We start from the raw sequence: 17713 nt of genomic DNA, 5'->3' as shown, positions 1-17713 counted from the left end.
ATTTTCTTTACAAGTTGTGACTGCTACCAAAGAAATGACAGAAACCATTTAAAATGTTTTTGGGGAGGTAGAGAATTATTATAAACAGATCAATAAAAGCACTTAGCCAGGATATAGCTGAGTTCCACAGGGAATTTATCAAGTGGGGCTTGTAAGCAATGGAAATGTTAACTTAGATGCCTGAGCTTTTGTTCCACTGAGAGCCATTGACATATCTTGCCTTTCTAAATAAAGTGAGCTTTATTTATATATTTGCGGGCTCCCTGCTTATTGATCTGTCCCACCCGTAACACCTAACACAGGGTCAGGGATAAAGTAGGAATGGATAAATGCTTTCAATCAGGGCTCACAATTAAGTAGCTTGTGAGCCACATGTTTTGTTTGGCTATTATCATGTTTTTTTTTAAGCTGAATTTGAATGTCTTTAGGTAGGGCATTCATTCTACAATTCACCACTGATCCTATAGCTTCCTATTACTGAATACCACTTCACTGTTTGTTTTCTTAGTGATCTGCAATATTTTTTGCAATAATTTTTCCTTTTGTTTGACATACGAAGCGCAAATTTAAATGCCGTCACTGGCCAGAAGAAGAAAACAAATGGTGAAGTGGTATTCAAGAACAGGAAGCAATAGTATTTGTAGTGAATTACAGAATGTACGCCCTGACTAAAGACATTTAAATTCATGCAAACCTATGGTACTGAAGTCTCTTTTACTTGTCACCAATGTTTTAGTATGTACTTCCATAAAATTACCTTTTCTTAAGAATGTTCTACTGTCCTGTAATCCCTGCACTTTGGGAGGCCGAGGAGGGCGGATCACAAGGTCAGGAATTCGAGACCAGCCTGACCAATATGGTGAAACACCGTCTCTACTAAAAATACAAAAAAATTAGCAGGGCGTGGTGGCGCATCCCTGTAATCCCAGCTACTTGGGAGGCTGAGGCAAGAGAATTGCTTGAACCCGGGAGACGGAGGTTGCAGTGAGCCAAGATGGTGCCACTGCGTTCCAGCCTGGGAGACAGAGCAAGACTCCGTCTCAAAAAAATAATAAAAAAATAAAAGTTCTACTGTGTCTCTAAAGTAAATAAAAATGTGCTATTCTCTGAGAATGGTCATAATCCACTATAGAGCAATATGCACAAGATTACACACAATATATAAAATAAATGTATTCAGAGAAAAGAACGAAATTCACCAAAATTTCAGGTTATTAATCCCTGGGTTGTGGGACTATGGATTATTTTTCTTCTTTATTTTTTATATTTTCAGGTTTTCTGCAGTGAGCATGAATTGCAATTATAATCAGGAAAAAAATTCTTTTGCATAAAAAAACTTTCACAAATTCAGACTGACTTTCTTGTTCCTTAAACTTGGGATGATGAAAAGGAACATTTATTGTGTGCCAACATGGTTCCAGGCAGGGTACTAGATGCTTTACATTCAACCATCAAAACCTATAGAACAACGACCTCAGTTTTGTTTTATCAAAAAATCTTGAAATCTCCAAGACCCAAAGACACAGAAATCTGGAGAAAAGGAAGCAAAAAAACAAAAGGAGAAGGTCTTAAAGAGAATTAAAAGCAAGTAAAAGAAAAAAAATCGAAGATAAGGGGATAGATGATAATTTATACATGCATTTATCAGATATTAGTGCCAACTATGTCTTTTTTTTCACATTTTTATTTTTTATTTTTTGGCCCAAGGGATAAACGCACAAGTGCCAACTATTTCAAGACACTTTGCTAGAGACTATGGGGCATACAATGACAGGTCGGACATAGATCAAAAGTTAGCATACTTGACAGTCCCTCTGTACACATTTAACATAGTATCTAGCATTAATGGAGCATAACAAAATTGAAATAACACACTCACCGACAATTAAAATGAAGGGAAATATGAGTCATCTGAGAGATACAGAGTACTGTAAAGTTAGTTCAGAGGAAGAAGGAATTACTTCCGGCTGGAGGGATACAGAGGACAGGGGTGTTTTAAGGAAAAAGTCAGTGCTCACACCAAGCAAAAGGGTTGAATCTTTCCCAAGCCTGAGTGGCAGGTTTTACTCACGGCGGTTTACTGGCCGTCTCTCCAGGGGTGACCCAAAGGCCTCTTAAACTCTATGCCCACAACCAAATCTGACGCCTGTCATCTTTTCCCCGTGTTCCTTGCCCAAGTTAATGGGTTTATTATCCATTTAGTTTTATTCAACAGATGTTCATTGAGTGTCTGGTATGTGTGGGCACTGGGTCTAGTAAAAGACATAGACATCAGACAAGCAAACACAATAATATAAAAGTACAGAAAAAGCAAAAAAAAAATGGTACTGTGAGAGAGAAAAGTATGACGGGGAGTTGAGACTGGGTTTAGACCTCTTTGAAGAAATGACATTTAAACTGAGAACTGAAGGATGAAAGGGAGCCAGGAAGGCTTGTAGTTGAAGGGGAGGTTCCTAGCAGAGAGAACAGTCTGGGAAAAGAAACTGAGGGAAGAAAGGGCTTAGCAAATTAGAACTTCAGTTCTCTATAACTACAGCAAAGAAAAAATGGGGTGAGTGTGGTGGGAAGTGAAGGTAGAGAAATAACCAGGGCCTTGTATTTTCTGTTACAAATTCTTAATTATATTCTAAATGCAAGGAAGCCACCAAATAGGAGATAGCAATGAAAACACAGATGCCATCCCTGCCCTTGTGGGGCATACAGCCTAATGAAGGAAATAAATAAATGATTTCAGTTCATGTCCTAAGTGTTAGGATAGGGGACATACTCAGTGCTTTGAGAGCGCTGAGGAAGGACACGTAGGCCAGTATGAGAAGGTACTGCAACAGCTTCTTGATCTGTGATGCAGCCGTCAGTGTCTACCTTCCTCTGTATCTGCCACACTGCAGCCCATCCTCTTTCCTTAACACAAATGAGAGCATGTCAGCTCAAAACCATTCATGGTTTCCCAGGGGATAAATTCCAAACCCTTGATCTCATGTCACTGTCTAGCCCTAACCTTTATCTTCTTGGTTTAAACTTCTACTACCTATCACAATGATGTTCCAACTTTTTTTTTTTTTTTTGAGACACAGTTTCACTCTTGTTGCCCAAGCTGGAGTGCAAAGGAGCGATCTCGGCTCACTGCAACCTCCGCCTCCCGGGTTCAAACGATTCTCCTGCTTCAGCCTCCCGAGTAGCTAGGATTACAGGTGCATGCCACCACATCCGGCTAATTTTGACTCAACCTATAGTAAGAAATACATTTTCCCTGTACACACACACATGTCCACATAAAACACTAAGACAAAAGTTTTAAGAAACAATTCAGGTAGGATTAACCTGATACTTTCTACTCATTCTATGCTCTTTTTTGTTGTTGTTGTTTTCTCTAAATGGTGATTGTGACTTATTCATAAACTGCTAAAGGGCCCTGGCCTGCGGTTTGAAAATCACTGACTGCTCCCTCCACTACTACGTTCTCCACTCAGCCCTTAGCAAACTCTGTTCTTTTGCCATTTGCCCTAGCAGTCCCGGATGCCGGGAATGCCCTACCCTTCTTCACTACTCCTGTACACAGCAGGTTCTGACTGCCCTCTCAAAATGCAGCTCAAATGTTTCTTCCACAGGGAAAGCTTTCCACATACTGCCCCATTCACTATCGTCTCACTCTCGTTGCCCAGGCTGGAGTGCAGTGGTGCGATCTCCGCTCACTGCGAGCTCCGCCTCCTGGGTTCAAGCGATTCTTCTGCTTCAGCCTCCCGAGTAGCTGGGATTACAGGCGCCCAGCATCACTCCCGCCTAATTTTTGTATTTTTTAGTAGAGACAGGGTTTCACCATGTTGGCCAGGCTGGTCTCGAACTCCTGACCTCAGGCGATCCGCCCGCCTCGGCCTCCCGAAGTGCTGGGATTACAGGCGTGAGCCACCGCGCCCGGCCTGTTTCTTTACTGATTTGTCTCCCACATTGGAATGTTAGATCTTTGAAGGAACTGATCTACCGAGCTGCCCCAGTAACTTTAGCACCTAAAATAGTGCATAACACAGAGTACGCCTTCAGAAAACATGAGTGACGAATAAGTGGGAGATGAGGCAGACGAGGCCATGGGAGTCTTAGGGGCCTGTCTTAAAGCCGTTTTGAGGTGTCCCTTGCAGAGTCAGGGGCAACGGCTAACGCAAGGTACCCAAGCCAGACCCGGGAAAGGGAGATAGGGAGGGAGTTATAGCGCCCAGGTGCCACGTTTCAGGGCCTACCAGTAATAAGTGACTGTGCAGGCCGCGCACACCCGCTCGGCTGGGGCTTCGCACACCTCACAGCAGAGTCTGCGCCCCTTGGGGACTGCCAGTGGGTAGATCACATTCATGGTGCAGCCAGCAGTGCTGGTCTCTAAGACGGTTGCCCAGCAAGGATACGCTGAACCCCGGCGTCACGTGACGATCGCGGGGCCGCGTACTTGCCAGCATTTCAAGGGCAGAGGGGGGCGGGACGTGACTCGACTAACATCTGGGTGTATTGTTGAAGTTGAAAAAGGGGAAGAAAGAAAGAAAAAGCAGCACAAAACCCACAAGTCCCACGGGTCAAATGGCCGAGAAACGACTCCCAACGAGTCCAAGTCCAGGAAGGCCCGTACAGTGGCCGGTAAGGGTCAAACATGGCCAGTTCTTCACCCAGGCTAGGAAACGAAAGTGAGGGAACGTGACCCTACCAGATGCCCACCCAGCCGGGGATCCCCCTCGTTGCAGTGTCACTTTCGCTGGGCTCTGGGGCAGAACAACTACGCATTTCCAGACTTGGCGAGATCGGGACCTAGTGTCAAAAGAAGGGTAGTGAACCGCCCACTCAGTACGGCGCAGCGCGTACACCAGGTAGGGAAGAAGGGGCGTGGCGCGGCGGCCGCGAAACGTGCGCAGGCGCCGGCCGCTGCGGTGCAGATGGCGGAAATGGATCCGGTAGCCGAGTTCCCCCAGCCTCCCGGTGCTGCGCGCTGGGCTGAGGTTATGGCTCGCTTCGCGGCCAGGCTGGGCGCGCAGGGCCGGCGGGTGGTGTTGGTTACGTCAGGCGGCACCAAGGTCCCACTGGAAGCGCGGCCGGTGCGCTTCCTGGACAACTTCAGCAGCGGGCGGCGCGGTGCAACCTCGGCCGAGGCCTTCCTAGCCGCCGGCTACGGGGTCCTGTTCTTGTATCGCGCTCGCTCTGCCTTCCCCTATGCCCACCGCTTCCCACCCCAGACTTGGCTGTCCGCTCTGCGGCCTTCGGGCCCAGCCCTTTCGGGCTTGCTGAGCCTGGAGGCGGAGGAGAATGCACTTCCGGGTTTTGCTGAGGCTCTGAGGAGCTACCAGGAGGCTGCGGCTGCAGGCACCTTCCTGGTGGTAGAGTTCACCACTTTGGCGGACTATTTGCATCTGTTGCAGGCTGCGGCCCAGGCACTCAATCCGCTAGGTGCGTGCCCTAGGAGTACCCCTTTTGCCTGGAAGCACAGCCTTTCTTTCCAGCCACTTATCCCCTTACCTCCTGCTTACCCACGGATCTCAGCTGGGGAACCCGAGTTGAGAAGGAGCTGATCCTATATCGTACCTCGCCGATTTGTTAACACCTTGTGTTTCTCTTTGCAGGCCCTTCTGCGATGTTTTACCTGGCTGCGGCTGTGTCAGATTTCTATGTTCCTGTCTCTGAAATGCCTGAACACAAGATCCAGTCATCTGGGGGCCCACTGCAGGTGATGGGCGCTTCTCTTCCAGAGATCTAATCCCATATAACCAATCTTGGGTTAATTTCCTCTTGATCTGGAGATGGCCTTTCTGCATCTGTATTCGCTAGGCACAGGGGATACAGAGATGAATAAGACACCTCCCTCCCTCATGGACCTCACAATCTAGTGAGGGAGCTGGACACAGACATAATTACAATACAGAGTGATAAATGCTCTAGTGGAGGTATGTACAAAGTGCAGTCAGATCATGGGGCGAGTGAATCCTGGGGGAGTCGATGAAGCTTCTTGGAGGAGATGAATTGAACTGGGTTTTAAAAGATGAGCAGAGCCGAGCGCGGTGGCTCACGCCTGTAATCCCAGCACTTTGGGAGGCCAAGGAGGGCAGATCGCCTGAGGTCAGGAGTTCGAGACCAGCCTGGCCAACATGGTGAAACCCCGTCTCTACTAAAAAAATACAAAAATTAGCCGGGCGTGGTGGCAGGCGCCTGTAATCCCAGCTACTCGGGAGGCTGAGGCAGAAGAATCGCTTGAACCCGGGAGGCGGAGGTTGCAGTGAGCTGAGATCTCGCCATTGCACTCCAGCCCGGGCGACGAGAGCGATACTCCATCGCAAAAAAAAAAAAACAAAAACAAAAACAAAAACAAAATGAGCAGAGGGTGTACGAAGTGGGAAAGGTCATTCCAGGTGGAGTATGCCAGTAGGAATTTGAAAGTGGGCAGTGGGCTGTGAACCGAAGTGCTTTGGTAAGGCTGGAGGGCTGACTGAAGAGATGGCTTGCTTTGTAGAAGACTTTGTTTTCCTTTTTTAAGGAGCTTGGACTTTTTCTTGTGGAGCTAAGGGACACATAAGTAGGAGAATGAGATAAAGTTTTTGTTTGAGAACAACATTCTGGCATCAGTATGAAAGATGAAGTAGAGAGGGAGAAAGTGGAGTGGGTAGATTAGTTGGGGGCTATTGTAGGTTAAGGAAGAAATATGGATAAGGTAGGTGTGGTTGTGATTTTAGATTTTTGGAACCTTCAGGAGTTCTTAGTCATTTATTGGGTGATACAGGTAGGATTTTATTAGGAGAAACTCTTATCTGTGGGGCATTTGCCGACTTCGTAGAATAGTTTATTGAGGTCCTACACTGCTGTAGGACCTGGAGATGAAAGCAGTGAAAAGAAACATACCCTGCCTTTGTGTTGCTTCCTCTGCAGAGGAGACAAATAAGTCAAATACATAACTCGTTTAGTAGTGATAAATGCTAAGGAGAAAAATAAAGTATAAATAAACTGGTATATGATCCCTATCACACTAACAGCTTTTTTTTAGGGGAAAGTCTGATGATTAGCTTAGTGATTTCATGCTTTTAAATCTCTGGGATCTTTAGTTTATCCCACAGTTTTTAGTTCTATCTTGAAAGTAACAAAGCAACTGAACATTACCCTGAGAAGGGATTGGGGATGAGGTACTAGGAGTTTTGGTCAAGTGAAAATAAAATCAGTTTCCTCACTGCTAAGTTGTGTTACATGTGACAATTTAAAAATGGAATCTAATAGCCATTCTACCAATGCAAGAAATATTTTAGGCTGAGAGGTTTAAAAACCCAACTTTATTTGGGCTTCTGCCAAACATTTGTATGAACAGATTATTTGTATCTGTTTATTTGAGGGTTTGGTTCAAAAATAAAGGGACATGCTTGAGAAAATATTAATGGTGGTAAGGTTGGCAGAGCATGGCAGGGCTTATTCAGAAGGCATGGTTTGCCCCAGAATATATATGGAGCCTTGAATTTAGGCATCACTGTGAACTCTACAGAGCCAAGGCTTTTTTTTTTTTTTGGTGAGACAAGGTGTCGCTCTGTTGCCCAGGCTGAAGTGCAGTGGCACGAACACAGCTCACTGCAGCCTCAACCTCCCAGGCTCAAGTGATCTTCCCATCTCAGCCTCCTGAGTAGCTGGGACTACAGGTGGGTGCCATCATGCTTGGCTAATTTTTGTATTTTTTTGTAGCGACATGGTTTTGCCATGTTGCCCAGGCTGGTCTTGAACTGGGCTCAAGCGATCCACCCACCCTGGCCTTCCAAAGTGCTGGGATTACAGGCCAAGCCACTGTGTTCCCCTAAGACTTTTTAAACTAAACATTTAACTGAAAAGTTTGATGGTTGAGAAATCCCACTTAAATTTAATTCCTTAGTTTCCCATGAGATTGACCTGGTAGGTAATGACCATTGTTTGCTTATTAAGCTTTTCTTTTTCCAATACAGATAACAATGAAGATGGTGCCAAAACTGCTTTCTCCTTTGGTTAAAGATTGGGCTCCCAAAGCATTTATAATTTCCTTTAAGTTGGAGACTGACCCCGCCATTGTAATTAATCGAGCTCGGAAGGCTTTGGAAATTTATCAGCATCAAGTGGTGGTGGCTAATATCCTTGAGTCACGACAGTCCTTTGTGTTTATTGTAACCAAAGACTCGGAAACCAAGTTATTGCTATCAGAGGAAGAAATAGAAAAAGGCATAGAGATAGAAGAGAAGATAGTGGATAATCTTCAGTCTCGACACACAGCTTTTATAGGTGACAAAAACTGAAGTAAAAAGCCCTTATAGGATCAAAAATTGTTCAGGGCTCTTAGAGATGGTGAAAACTACAAAAAAACCATGGCTTTCATATGGACAGAGAAAATGAAAGAAAGGGAAAAGGCAGTGGTGTGCAGGCAAATATGGTTTGGCATTTGTCTTTTAATGACACCTGATATGCTCACCTGATGTCATTTTGATTTTGAAATTGAACACTAGAACTGTTAATCACCTTTAAAAAGAAGAGCTTATTGGGAATTATATATTCCTTAAAATATACATGGGGGCCTGAATGTCAGCCATCTTTATACTGTAAAAAGAGGATTATGGATGCATGAATGGTCATGCTTTGGAGATCAAATATTGGTTGAATGCCTATGTATGTCAGGCCCTGTGCTGAGCCATGAGGATTAAAAAGATGAATAAACATATCTTGTTTAGGAAATGGATGTATAAAAAAATCAAGTGCAATAAAGTGTGTGTCCAAAAGTCGACACAATGGAAAGGATGTTTTGTTTTGTTTGAAATTTATCAAATATAGTAGTAGGAAAGAAGGATACCTCCCTGAAGATAGATTGTAGAATGGTGAGCTTTTCACTGCATTTACTTTTTGCTTCTTATTATAGATTCACCTCATGTTTGGGTAATAGTTTACATTTCAAGTATTTTAGGACTGCTCTTCAGTTTAACTTAATATGTCCTTCCACCTGGGACCAGGCAGGGGCCACTTGGTGATCTCTGTCCTGAGGGATGCATTACAGTGTGGTAGAGTATGGGCTAGGAGTCAACTTAACCAGCTGTGCCACCTATTAGCTTTATAAACTTAGGCATTTGACTTAATCTCAGTGTCCGCATGCATAAAATGAGGATAATCTCTCTGCAAAGTAATGCCATTTATTGTGAGGATCAAATGAAATAGCAAAAAGAAAGCATCAGTCTGGTGCCTAGCATTTGATTCACACTCACTAAATGGTTGCAATTATTGTTTTTCTCACTTAGCAAAGCAGGATTACACCAGTGCCCTGCTTAATCTTTGAATCCTTGAGAATCTTTGAAAAACTTTCAATACTTCTCTTGCTGTCCTACGTTTTGGGTTTGGAGTGCACAAGTAGCATAGTGCAAAAAAATTCCCTAAATGATCTGTAGGATAGTCCAGGTGCAATCTGAAAAATTAGCATTGATGACTAAGGTAGAAGCAGGTACTGTGTTTCACATAAATATTTGACTTAAAATACAATTCATAGTGTTTCGTGGAGTAGGGAAGGGTAGCCCCTGTGTCTGTCTGATAATAGAAGTACAATAAATTTAATTGAGAAGATTTGACAGAAATTGTAAGACTGAAAGACTTCATTAATCAGGAAGTGTGACCTTGAACAGAGGAAAAATAACTGCAGCAGTCAAGACTGTTCTGGAAGCAGCAGTCCCTTTGAACAAAAATAATTTTTTTTTAGAGACAAGGTCATGCTTTGTCACCCAGGTTGGAGTGCAGTGGTCCAATCATGGTTCACTGTAATCTTGAACTCCTGGACTCAAGCACTCCTACTGCCACAGCCCTCTGAGCAGCTGAGGCTACAGGTGTGTGCCACCATGCCTGGCTAAATATTTTTCATAGAGACAAAGTCTTACTATGTTACCCAGGCTCTTTTTTTTTTTTTTTTTTTGAGCGGAGTCTTGCTCTGTCGTCCTGGGTGGAGTGCAGTGGCACAATCTCGGCTCACTGCAAGCTCCGCCTCCCGGGTTCACACCATTCTCCTTCCTCAGCCTCCCTAGTAGCTGGGACTACAGGCGCCCGCCACCACGCCCCGCTAATTTTTGCATTTTTAGTAGAGATGGGGTTTCACCTTGTTAGCCAGGATGGTCTCCATCTCCTGACCTCGTGATCTGCCCGCCCCGGCCTCCCAAAGTGCTGGCATTACAAGCGTGAGCCACCGCGCCCAGCCACCCAGGCTCCTTTGACAATGATTTTAAGTGAACTTCAGGTCCGATTTGCAAAACCCCAAAAGCAGTGGGCTCTGTCAGTGGCTGCAGTACTGAAGGGCAAGAAGTAGAATATGTTCTTCTCTGCATTCATAGCTTTATGTGGATGATGACTGTCATCATCTTTGAATGTACAATGGGGATATATGGGGTTAAAAGTAGAAGTGATCTTAATGTTTGTCTTTACCATAATTATTACCTCCCTTGGGAATTTTATATCCTGTCTTGTTAACGCTTAAAAACAATCAGTGTTCTACATGACATTATTTAGTGTTTTCCACTTTAGTTTAATTTATATTCAGAGCACTTAAAAAGATTATTTACACAAGTAAAAATTCCAGGGGGGTGGGGGAGAGAGTGTGTGTGTGTTTTAACAGCAAATGGAAGTGTATAAAGAAAAGGAACATGAGTCAATGAGGGTAACTAAGAACCTGATCTTGGATGGAGGATCAAGAAATGTCTCCCTGAGTAGGTGATACTTAAACTGATAAACAGGAGTGAAGTGGGCTACAAGTGCTGGTGGTGAGCATTTTAGTTCAGAAAAAAACACTTGCAAGAGGTCTAGTGCCAGAAGGAGAGGTTGAGGCACTTTATTATATAAAGAGTAAGATACGTCCAGATAATGCATGTAGAACCAGCAAAAATTTGGAAAGTATTCTCTTGGGGAACTAGAGTAAGACCAAGAAATGTTGTGTTTGGGATAGCAGCAAAGCAAGGGCCCCCAAAACATGAGTAAAATCAAGTTTGATAATTAACTAGAATTTTGCAATAAGAGCATCTAAAAAGATGATATAAATTGAGTATGTTAAATATTGTGTCATTTATAAGTTTTTATTTTGCATTACATAGGTGGGGAAGATAACGTTCACCTTACCTGAATTTTCAGTGCTTAGGACTTCTAAAGGGCTTCAGCCTTAGGGACAATTCTAGTCAAGCCCAGTTTCTTCCTTTTTACAATAATAAGCTGGATCCAAAAATTGTGATTTATCTTGCGTACCCCACGTGGCTAGTGACACGATCTAGGCCTAAAATTCAGAACTCTTGAGCTAGCACTTCCTGCCCCTTTAAGAATGAAGGAACTTGTAGAAAAATAAATCCAAGGTTAGTAGGCAGGGGCTCCAGCTGAGGCCTGGCGGGAAGTTCTTTGAGAACTAGAACGCCACAAGACAAAATGTATTCGCAAAGTCGCAAACGCTCGACATGTTACCATGGTTACAGCTGTCGCCAAAGCCAATGGAATGAGTTGTACTATCGATACGGCCGGGACAACTCCGCCCCCGACCCGAAGGCCAATGGAGTGAGACATAATAACAGTCTCCACAAGAACCACAGTCGCTGGTTCCATTGGCGTGCGCCGTCTCTATGGTTCCCGCCGGAAGGACGCGACTGCGTCAATGCGGCGAACGCGGTTGCTATGACGCCCAGGTCTCCGTCGGCACCTGCAGCTAGCAGCTGAGCGCGTGGGGGCCGAGCGACCCCGGGACGCTCGCGGCACCCTCCGCAGGAAAATTTCCGACTTGGTTCTTGAGGTTCCTGCCTCAGCCCCAAGGAGGAAAGCACCCATTCTCCCCTCTTTTCCGCATTCCGGGCCTTTTCTGCTTCTCCCCAGTATGGTCCGAAACTACAGGAGGGGGACACCTCCTGGCCCGGCCTTTCTGTTCCCTGGCTGGAGTGATTCCGCCTGAAGGAGAATTCGCCCGTTTTCCCCGGACCCAGCTGCCACAAGCATTTAGTATTAGGCTGCCGCTTATTATTAGAGCGGGCTTAGAACATCCTCAGGGAGGTAGGTCGGCGTTCCTTTTCTCACTTAAAGGTGAGGTGTCGAGACGCGCCCCTGGACAGACAACGCCCGAAGGTCCAGGCCACTACGAAGTCCACGGAGGGGCAGCTTTCCCCTACGTGTAGGCCCGCGAACAAAGAACTACCGTTTTCTGATTTTTTTTTGGCCGATGTTCGTCATGCAGAACCTTGAATCCCGATGAAGATTTGGAGGCCTTTTGTATCCTCAACATCAGAGGTCATGAAGTCAGTTACCTTCTGCCTTTCAAGCTACAACTTTTTCCACTTCTCTCATCACTCCAAGCACCAGCTTTCTCATCCTGCTTATTTCACAGCCATTTTAACCTTTCCCTGTTCACGCTGCACATTATTGAATGTCCATTTGTCTGCACCACCTCTGTCATCTATAGACCACCTCCTTCTGCCTTCCTGCTGCAATGCTTTGCGTACCTAAGTATTTCGCATTCTCCAGCTCTGCAGTCATTGGGAAGATTTTCTGTTTTTCTTTGCACTATGGCAACCTTTCAGTCTTGGGTAAACTAGAGACTAGGAGAAGTGCACATTGGTAAATATAAACATTAAATACTGCAGGTCTAGTGTGTTTTGAAAATGGAAAAAAAAATCAAAATTGCAGTATTGGACCCATTTCAGGCTTACATAATGAAAGAAGGTTGTTCCTTGTTTAATTAAATTTTATTGATGTGTTTATCAATGTGAAAAGGGCATTCAAAATGATCATGTAAGACAGGATTTCAACTTTAAGCCCATATGAACCCAACACTGGGGATATGATGTAATTTTCTGGAGAGGAGATGATTGAAATAGTACTTGTGCCTTCTTTTCCTGTCAATTTCTGAATCAGAAAACATTCTTTGTGATGTAAGCCAATAAATGAAAACAATAAGGAGTGATTGAAAATAAATATTTTTGGCAAGGGAGCAGACACAATTGTTCTAAAAAGGCTGGAACAGAGGGCCTTAAATATGGCATAAGATTAATTTAGATCCAGTGCAATTTTATTTTAGCTTGGAAAGCTTGACTTAATTTGTCTTACAATACGCATTCCTTGTTGAATCTTACTATTTCTTCTTCAGTATTCAGGTTTAAAAGTAAACCTATTTTGAGGACATACAGAACATACACATTTTAAACAGCTATTTGGGGCTACAATGATTTGGATATTTTGATTTCTCAGTTCAATAGAAGCAGTCGTTTGTGATGTCTCATGCTTAGAGCCAGGTCAAGTTTTTAAATACTGAGAAATTCAGCTTTCTCCTCTAGAATAGATCGGAAAACAAAAACAAGTTCTGCAGCCTTTTCAATCTTGCACATTAAATTGGAACTGGATAAACCGTAACTCTTGAAAAAAGTGTTAGATGCTATATTGTAAGGGGCTTTCCTTTCCTCTTCTAATATGTATTTATTGAATAGCAAGGCATAAATTTAAAAACAATTTAACCTGGGCAAACATGGCAAAAACCTGACTCTACAAAAAATGCAAAAAATTAGCCAGGCATGGTGGAGCACTCCTGTAGTCCTGGCTACTCTGGAGGCTGAGGTGGGAGGATCACTTGAGCCTGGGAGATCGAGGCTGCAGTGAGCTATGATCGCACCACTGCGCGCCAACCTGGGCTACAGAGTGAGACCCTGTCTCAAAAAAAATAAATTCCTGTCATTCTAGAACAGTTTTTTTGTTTTTGTTTTTGTTTTGTTTTGTTTTGTTTGAGACGGAATTTCACTCTTGTTGCCCAGGCTGTATTGCAATGGCGCGATCTTGGCTCACTGCAACCTCCGCCTCCCGGGTTCAAGTGATTCTCCTGCTTCAGCCTCCTGAGTAGCTGGGATTATAGGCATGTGCCACCACACCCTGCTAATTTTGTATTTTTAGTAGAGACGGGGTTTCTCCACGTTGGTCAGGCTGAGTCTTGAACTCCTGACCCCAGGTGATCCGCCCCCCTCAGCCTCCCAAAGTGCTGGGATTACAGGTGTGAGCCACGGCACCCGACTTCTAGCACAGTTTTAAACCAGGGGAGTGGGGTGGGGTTTTGCCCCCTGTGAGACATTTGGCAATGTACGTAAGCATTTTTAGTTGTCACAACTAGGGATATGCTACTGACATCTAGTTGGTAGAGACCAGGGATGCTGCTCCATATCTTAATATGCACAGAACTGCCTCCACAACAGCTCAGAATGTCAGTAGTGCCAAGGTTGAGAAACTCTGTCTTAACACATCAACAGTATTTTTTTGTTCTGTCACTCTTGCTTAGCTGTGTACATTTTTACATAGTTATGTACATTTTGCCTTTCTTTTTCACTTTATATTTTAAACATTTTTTACATTGCTACACTGTTTTCAACTTTTGAAAAAAGTATACTAATTTTATTTGGGAATTGAAAAACTATGCATAATATTTATTGTGTTTAAGATGTGTGTGAGTTTTAAATTATATTTGTGTGAAAGAAGTGGAAGATAGAAGAAAGAAAGGTTACAGTGAAAAGTCACCTGACAGCATATTTCAGTTTTTGTGGCCGTGCTATGTACTTTGTTCCCTAGAGTCACTCAAAGACTTTGGAATCCAAAGCTCAGCCTTTGCTCAGAGGCAGGAGATGTGCTATGGCGTAAGATAGGGTCCTGGCCCCTGCAGTGCAGTTGGAGAGTACCTACCAGGAGAAAAAACAAGGAGACTGCACCCATTCTCCTTGTCCTCTTCTCATTTAAAATTCTTTGTCTCAGTTTGCTTTACCACCTTATTCTTTACATCTAGAAGTTTTTGGAGGCCTAAAACTACTTCAGGATGCACTTCTTTCCAGAGATTGGATTTTTAAGAGATTTAGTGAGCATTTACTTAGTATCTACTTTGGACAGAATAGTTTTTTTTTTTTCTTTTTTTTTTGAGATGGAGCCTTGCTCTGTCGCCCAGGCTGGAGTGCAGTGGTGAGATCTTGGCTCACTGCAGCCTCTGCCTCCCGGGTTCCAGTGATTCTCCTGCCTCAGCCTCCTGGGTAGCTGGGATTACAGGCACCCGCTACCATGCCCGGCTAATTTTTCTATTTTTAGTAGAGATGAGGTTTCCCCATGTTGGCCAGGCCAGTCTTGAACTCCTGACCTCAGGTGATCCATCTGCCTCGGCCTCCCAAACTGCTGGGATTACAGGCATGAGCCTCCGCGCCCGGCCAAGAATAGTATTCTTATGTACTTTGTTGTGTGGGCAATTTTAGGTACAGTTTAGATGTCAGAGCATTTATAATTTAGTTTTATTACTTCAAGATCTAGTTTACTAGAATTTAAAAGTTAATCATCAGGTCTCAATAAATCCACTGGGAAAATGTTTGTTTGGGGATCTCATAGCACCATTCCAGGTAGAGTGACCTGAATGTCCAAATTTGTGGAAATGTAAGCAGCATGATGGGGACCAATAAGTATACCGACATGAATGGCTAATGTCAAGGTGCGGCAGAAGACAAGGCTAGAGAGACTGGGAGGAACCAGATTGTGAAGAATATCTGGTCCCAAGCTAAAGGGTTTGAACTCTACCTGAAAGCAACGAGAAGGTTAGGCAGCAAGTGATTTGCATTCAGGAGGATCAGTCTGGAGTTTTGCTGAGAATGGATTGGATGAGGGCCAGCCTGGCAGCAGGAACATCAGTTAAGGATGCTATCATACTAAATTGAACAAATAGTAGGCAAGCCTAAACTAAGGCAGTAACCCTAGACATGGAGAGGATGAATTAGAAAATGATGAAAGAAGTACTGCAAATTCAGTGACTGGTTGCATACCAGAGTAGAATGAATAGGAAGGAGGATCAAGGATGACTCCTGGGTTTCTGGCTTGGGAAACTATGTTGACAGTGATTTTAACTATGAAATAGAGAAGGAGGAGGGAAAGATGAATGGGTTGTTCAAGCTGAGTTGTTCACTAGAAAACTGGACACGCATTGGTCTTAAACAGTAGACTCATTTTATATTGCCCTCTTAGCTTATAGCCTCTTCTCTGGAACTTGCATCTGTCTGCCAAATCTTGCTTAAAGAGTAGGCCCTCAGAGGCCATATTTGTACCTCTACTTCCAACCCATTCCATGTACAACTGACTGAATGGGGAAAATGCAGGTAACTTTGGAGAGGGGGCCACAGCCTATTTGGTGAGCAACAAACAATTGTCTCTTTCAAAAATTTGAACTAAGAGATACAAAGATAGAAATGGTTTAATCTAAAAAGTCACATTGGCTAAGGACTTGAATAGCTGTTTTCAGCCTTGCTGATGAGCAAGCAGAGGAAGTTTATCTCTGTAGAGAAGCAAGAGGAGCAAATTCGCAGGGAAGCTCAGAGACAAAAGACCTCATGGGTCAGGAGAGACTGTTAATGGCTCTGTAATTCCGTATCCAGTTCCTGTGTAGCCACATTTAGCTTCCAGCATATGTCCTTGTACCTCATCCACTCAATAACCCTCATATAGTAGTTGGGATTAGCTGGTTGTGTGAGGGACAGAAAGCCCAAAATAATAATGCATTGAAAAAGAAAGAAATGTATTCCTCCCACATAAAAGTCAAAAACAAAACAATCTATAACTGGTAGAGCAGCACCTTGAAATGGTCAGAGACCCAGATTTCTTCTCTCCTGATATTATAGCATCCATGGCATGTGGTTTCCAGCTTATGGTGCCCAGGATAGCTGCTCAAGCTTCAGCTATCTTGTCTGAATTCCAGCTAGTAGAAAGGAGAAAGGAGCAAGAAAGGGGGCATCACGTTCCTTAAGGACAGTTTCTGGAAGCACCACATAATTCCATTTACACCCATTGGTCAGAACTTGGTCACCTGGCTGTATCTATCAGTAAGGAAGTCAGCCTTGTGATCAGTCAAAACACTAAATATCTTATTTCTGTGGAAGAAGGGAATAGTAAATATGAAAGGACACCAGCAGTCTCTCCCACACTCACCTGTATTTGTTCCAACTTCAATGTGTTTCTGTTTCTTGCCACTTCTTCTAGATTGATCTGGAGCATAGCAGAGAGAGATTCTTATTTAATCTTTCAAACAACAGAGTGAGGTAGGCATTACTATTACATTTATTCTACAGACAGAATAAAAATTTAAAGAAGTTACCTGACTTGTGTAAGTCACACAATTACAAAGTAGCAAAGCCAAGGTTTGAGCCAAGGTATGTTAGACTCTTGTGCCCAAGCTATTAATCACATGGTAGTGAAAAGAGCAGAGAGCTAAAGGCAGGGTTTTCTTGGAAATGGCAGCATTTGAAGGGATGGAAGAGGAGGAACCCAGGAAGCATACTGAGAAGGAAAGGCTAGAGACATAGGAGTCAAAACAGGAGAAAGTGACATCACAGAACAGAATTAAAAAAAAAAAACTTTCAGGGAAGGAGTGAAGAGGTACAGCAAAGAGATCATATGTTAAAACAAACAAACAAAAACAGGGCCAGACACAGTGGCTCACGCCTGTAATCCCAGCACTTTGAGAGGCTGAAATGGGAGGATCACTTGAGCCCAGGTGTTCAATTCCAGCCTGGGCAACATATAAGACCCTCGTCTCTAAAAAGATAGTTTAAAAAATAAGATGGGCATGTGGGCACATTTCTGTAGTCCTAGCTCCTCATGAGGCTGAGTCAGGAGGATCACTAGAGCCCAGGAGTTTGAAACTGTAGTGAGCTATGGATATGGCATTTTGAGTTCATTGTTGACTGATAATTTGAGTACAATG

The 17713-nt window shown here is 43.7% G+C and overlaps 3 protein-coding genes across 16 annotated transcripts in view; 2 read left to right on the top strand and 1 right to left on the bottom strand.

Annotated features, from left to right (window-relative positions):
• ZMYND12 (zinc finger MYND-type containing 12) overlaps positions 1–11117 on the bottom strand; it is a 41779-nt gene extending 30662 nt beyond the window's left edge. For 4 of the 5 annotated variants that reach the window (XR_002003761.4, XR_002003763.4, XM_019016615.3 and 1 more), the window contains exon 1: positions 4233–4461. Coding sequence is in view for 2 of the 5 variants with exons in the window: in XM_019016615.3 (XP_018872160.1) it covers positions 4233–4342 (110 nt within the window). In the remaining 3 variants the exon portion in view is untranslated. Of the gene's footprint in view, positions 1–4232; positions 4462–11100 lie in introns of those variants that run through there. The other variant, XM_063699755.1, reaches the window with a different exon arrangement.
• On the top strand, positions 4452–8757 carry PPCS (phosphopantothenoylcysteine synthetase). Of its 4 annotated transcripts, none has more exons than XM_019016645.4 (3): positions 4452–4617; positions 5592–5695; positions 7938–8757. In XM_019016645.4, exons 2-3 carry the CDS (start codon positions 5603–5605, stop codon positions 8259–8261), a joined length of 417 nt encoding a protein of 138 aa, XP_018872190.3. In that variant the 5' UTR covers positions 4452–4617; positions 5592–5602; the 3' UTR covers positions 8262–8757. The 4 variants fall into 4 exon arrangements, with proteins under 4 accessions (XP_018872190.3, XP_004025620.1, XP_004025621.1 ...); XM_004025571.3 differs by lacking the exon at positions 4452–4617 and adding an exon at positions 4843–5418; XM_004025572.4 differs by lacking the exon at positions 4452–4617 and adding an exon at positions 4863–4973.
• Positions 11118–11559: 442 nt separating the features above from the next.
• CCDC30 (coiled-coil domain containing 30) overlaps positions 11560–17713 on the top strand; it is a 193284-nt gene continuing 187130 nt past the window's right edge. The window contains exon 1 of one of the 7 annotated variants that reach the window (XM_019016687.3): positions 11560–12251. The gene's annotated coding sequence lies outside the window, so the exon portion shown is untranslated. Of the gene's footprint in view, positions 12571–17713 lie in introns of all 7 variants that reach the window. The other 6 variants (XM_055393051.2, XM_055393012.2, XM_063699728.1 and 3 more) reach the window with 6 other exon arrangements.

This window comes from Gorilla gorilla, chromosome 1, assembly GCF_029281585.2.
Source record: "Gorilla gorilla gorilla isolate KB3781 chromosome 1, NHGRI_mGorGor1-v2.1_pri, whole genome shotgun sequence".
NCBI classification, from domain to species: Eukaryota; Metazoa; Chordata; class Mammalia; order Primates; family Hominidae; genus Gorilla; species Gorilla gorilla.
This window is presented reverse-complemented; position numbering and strand designations above follow the sequence as displayed.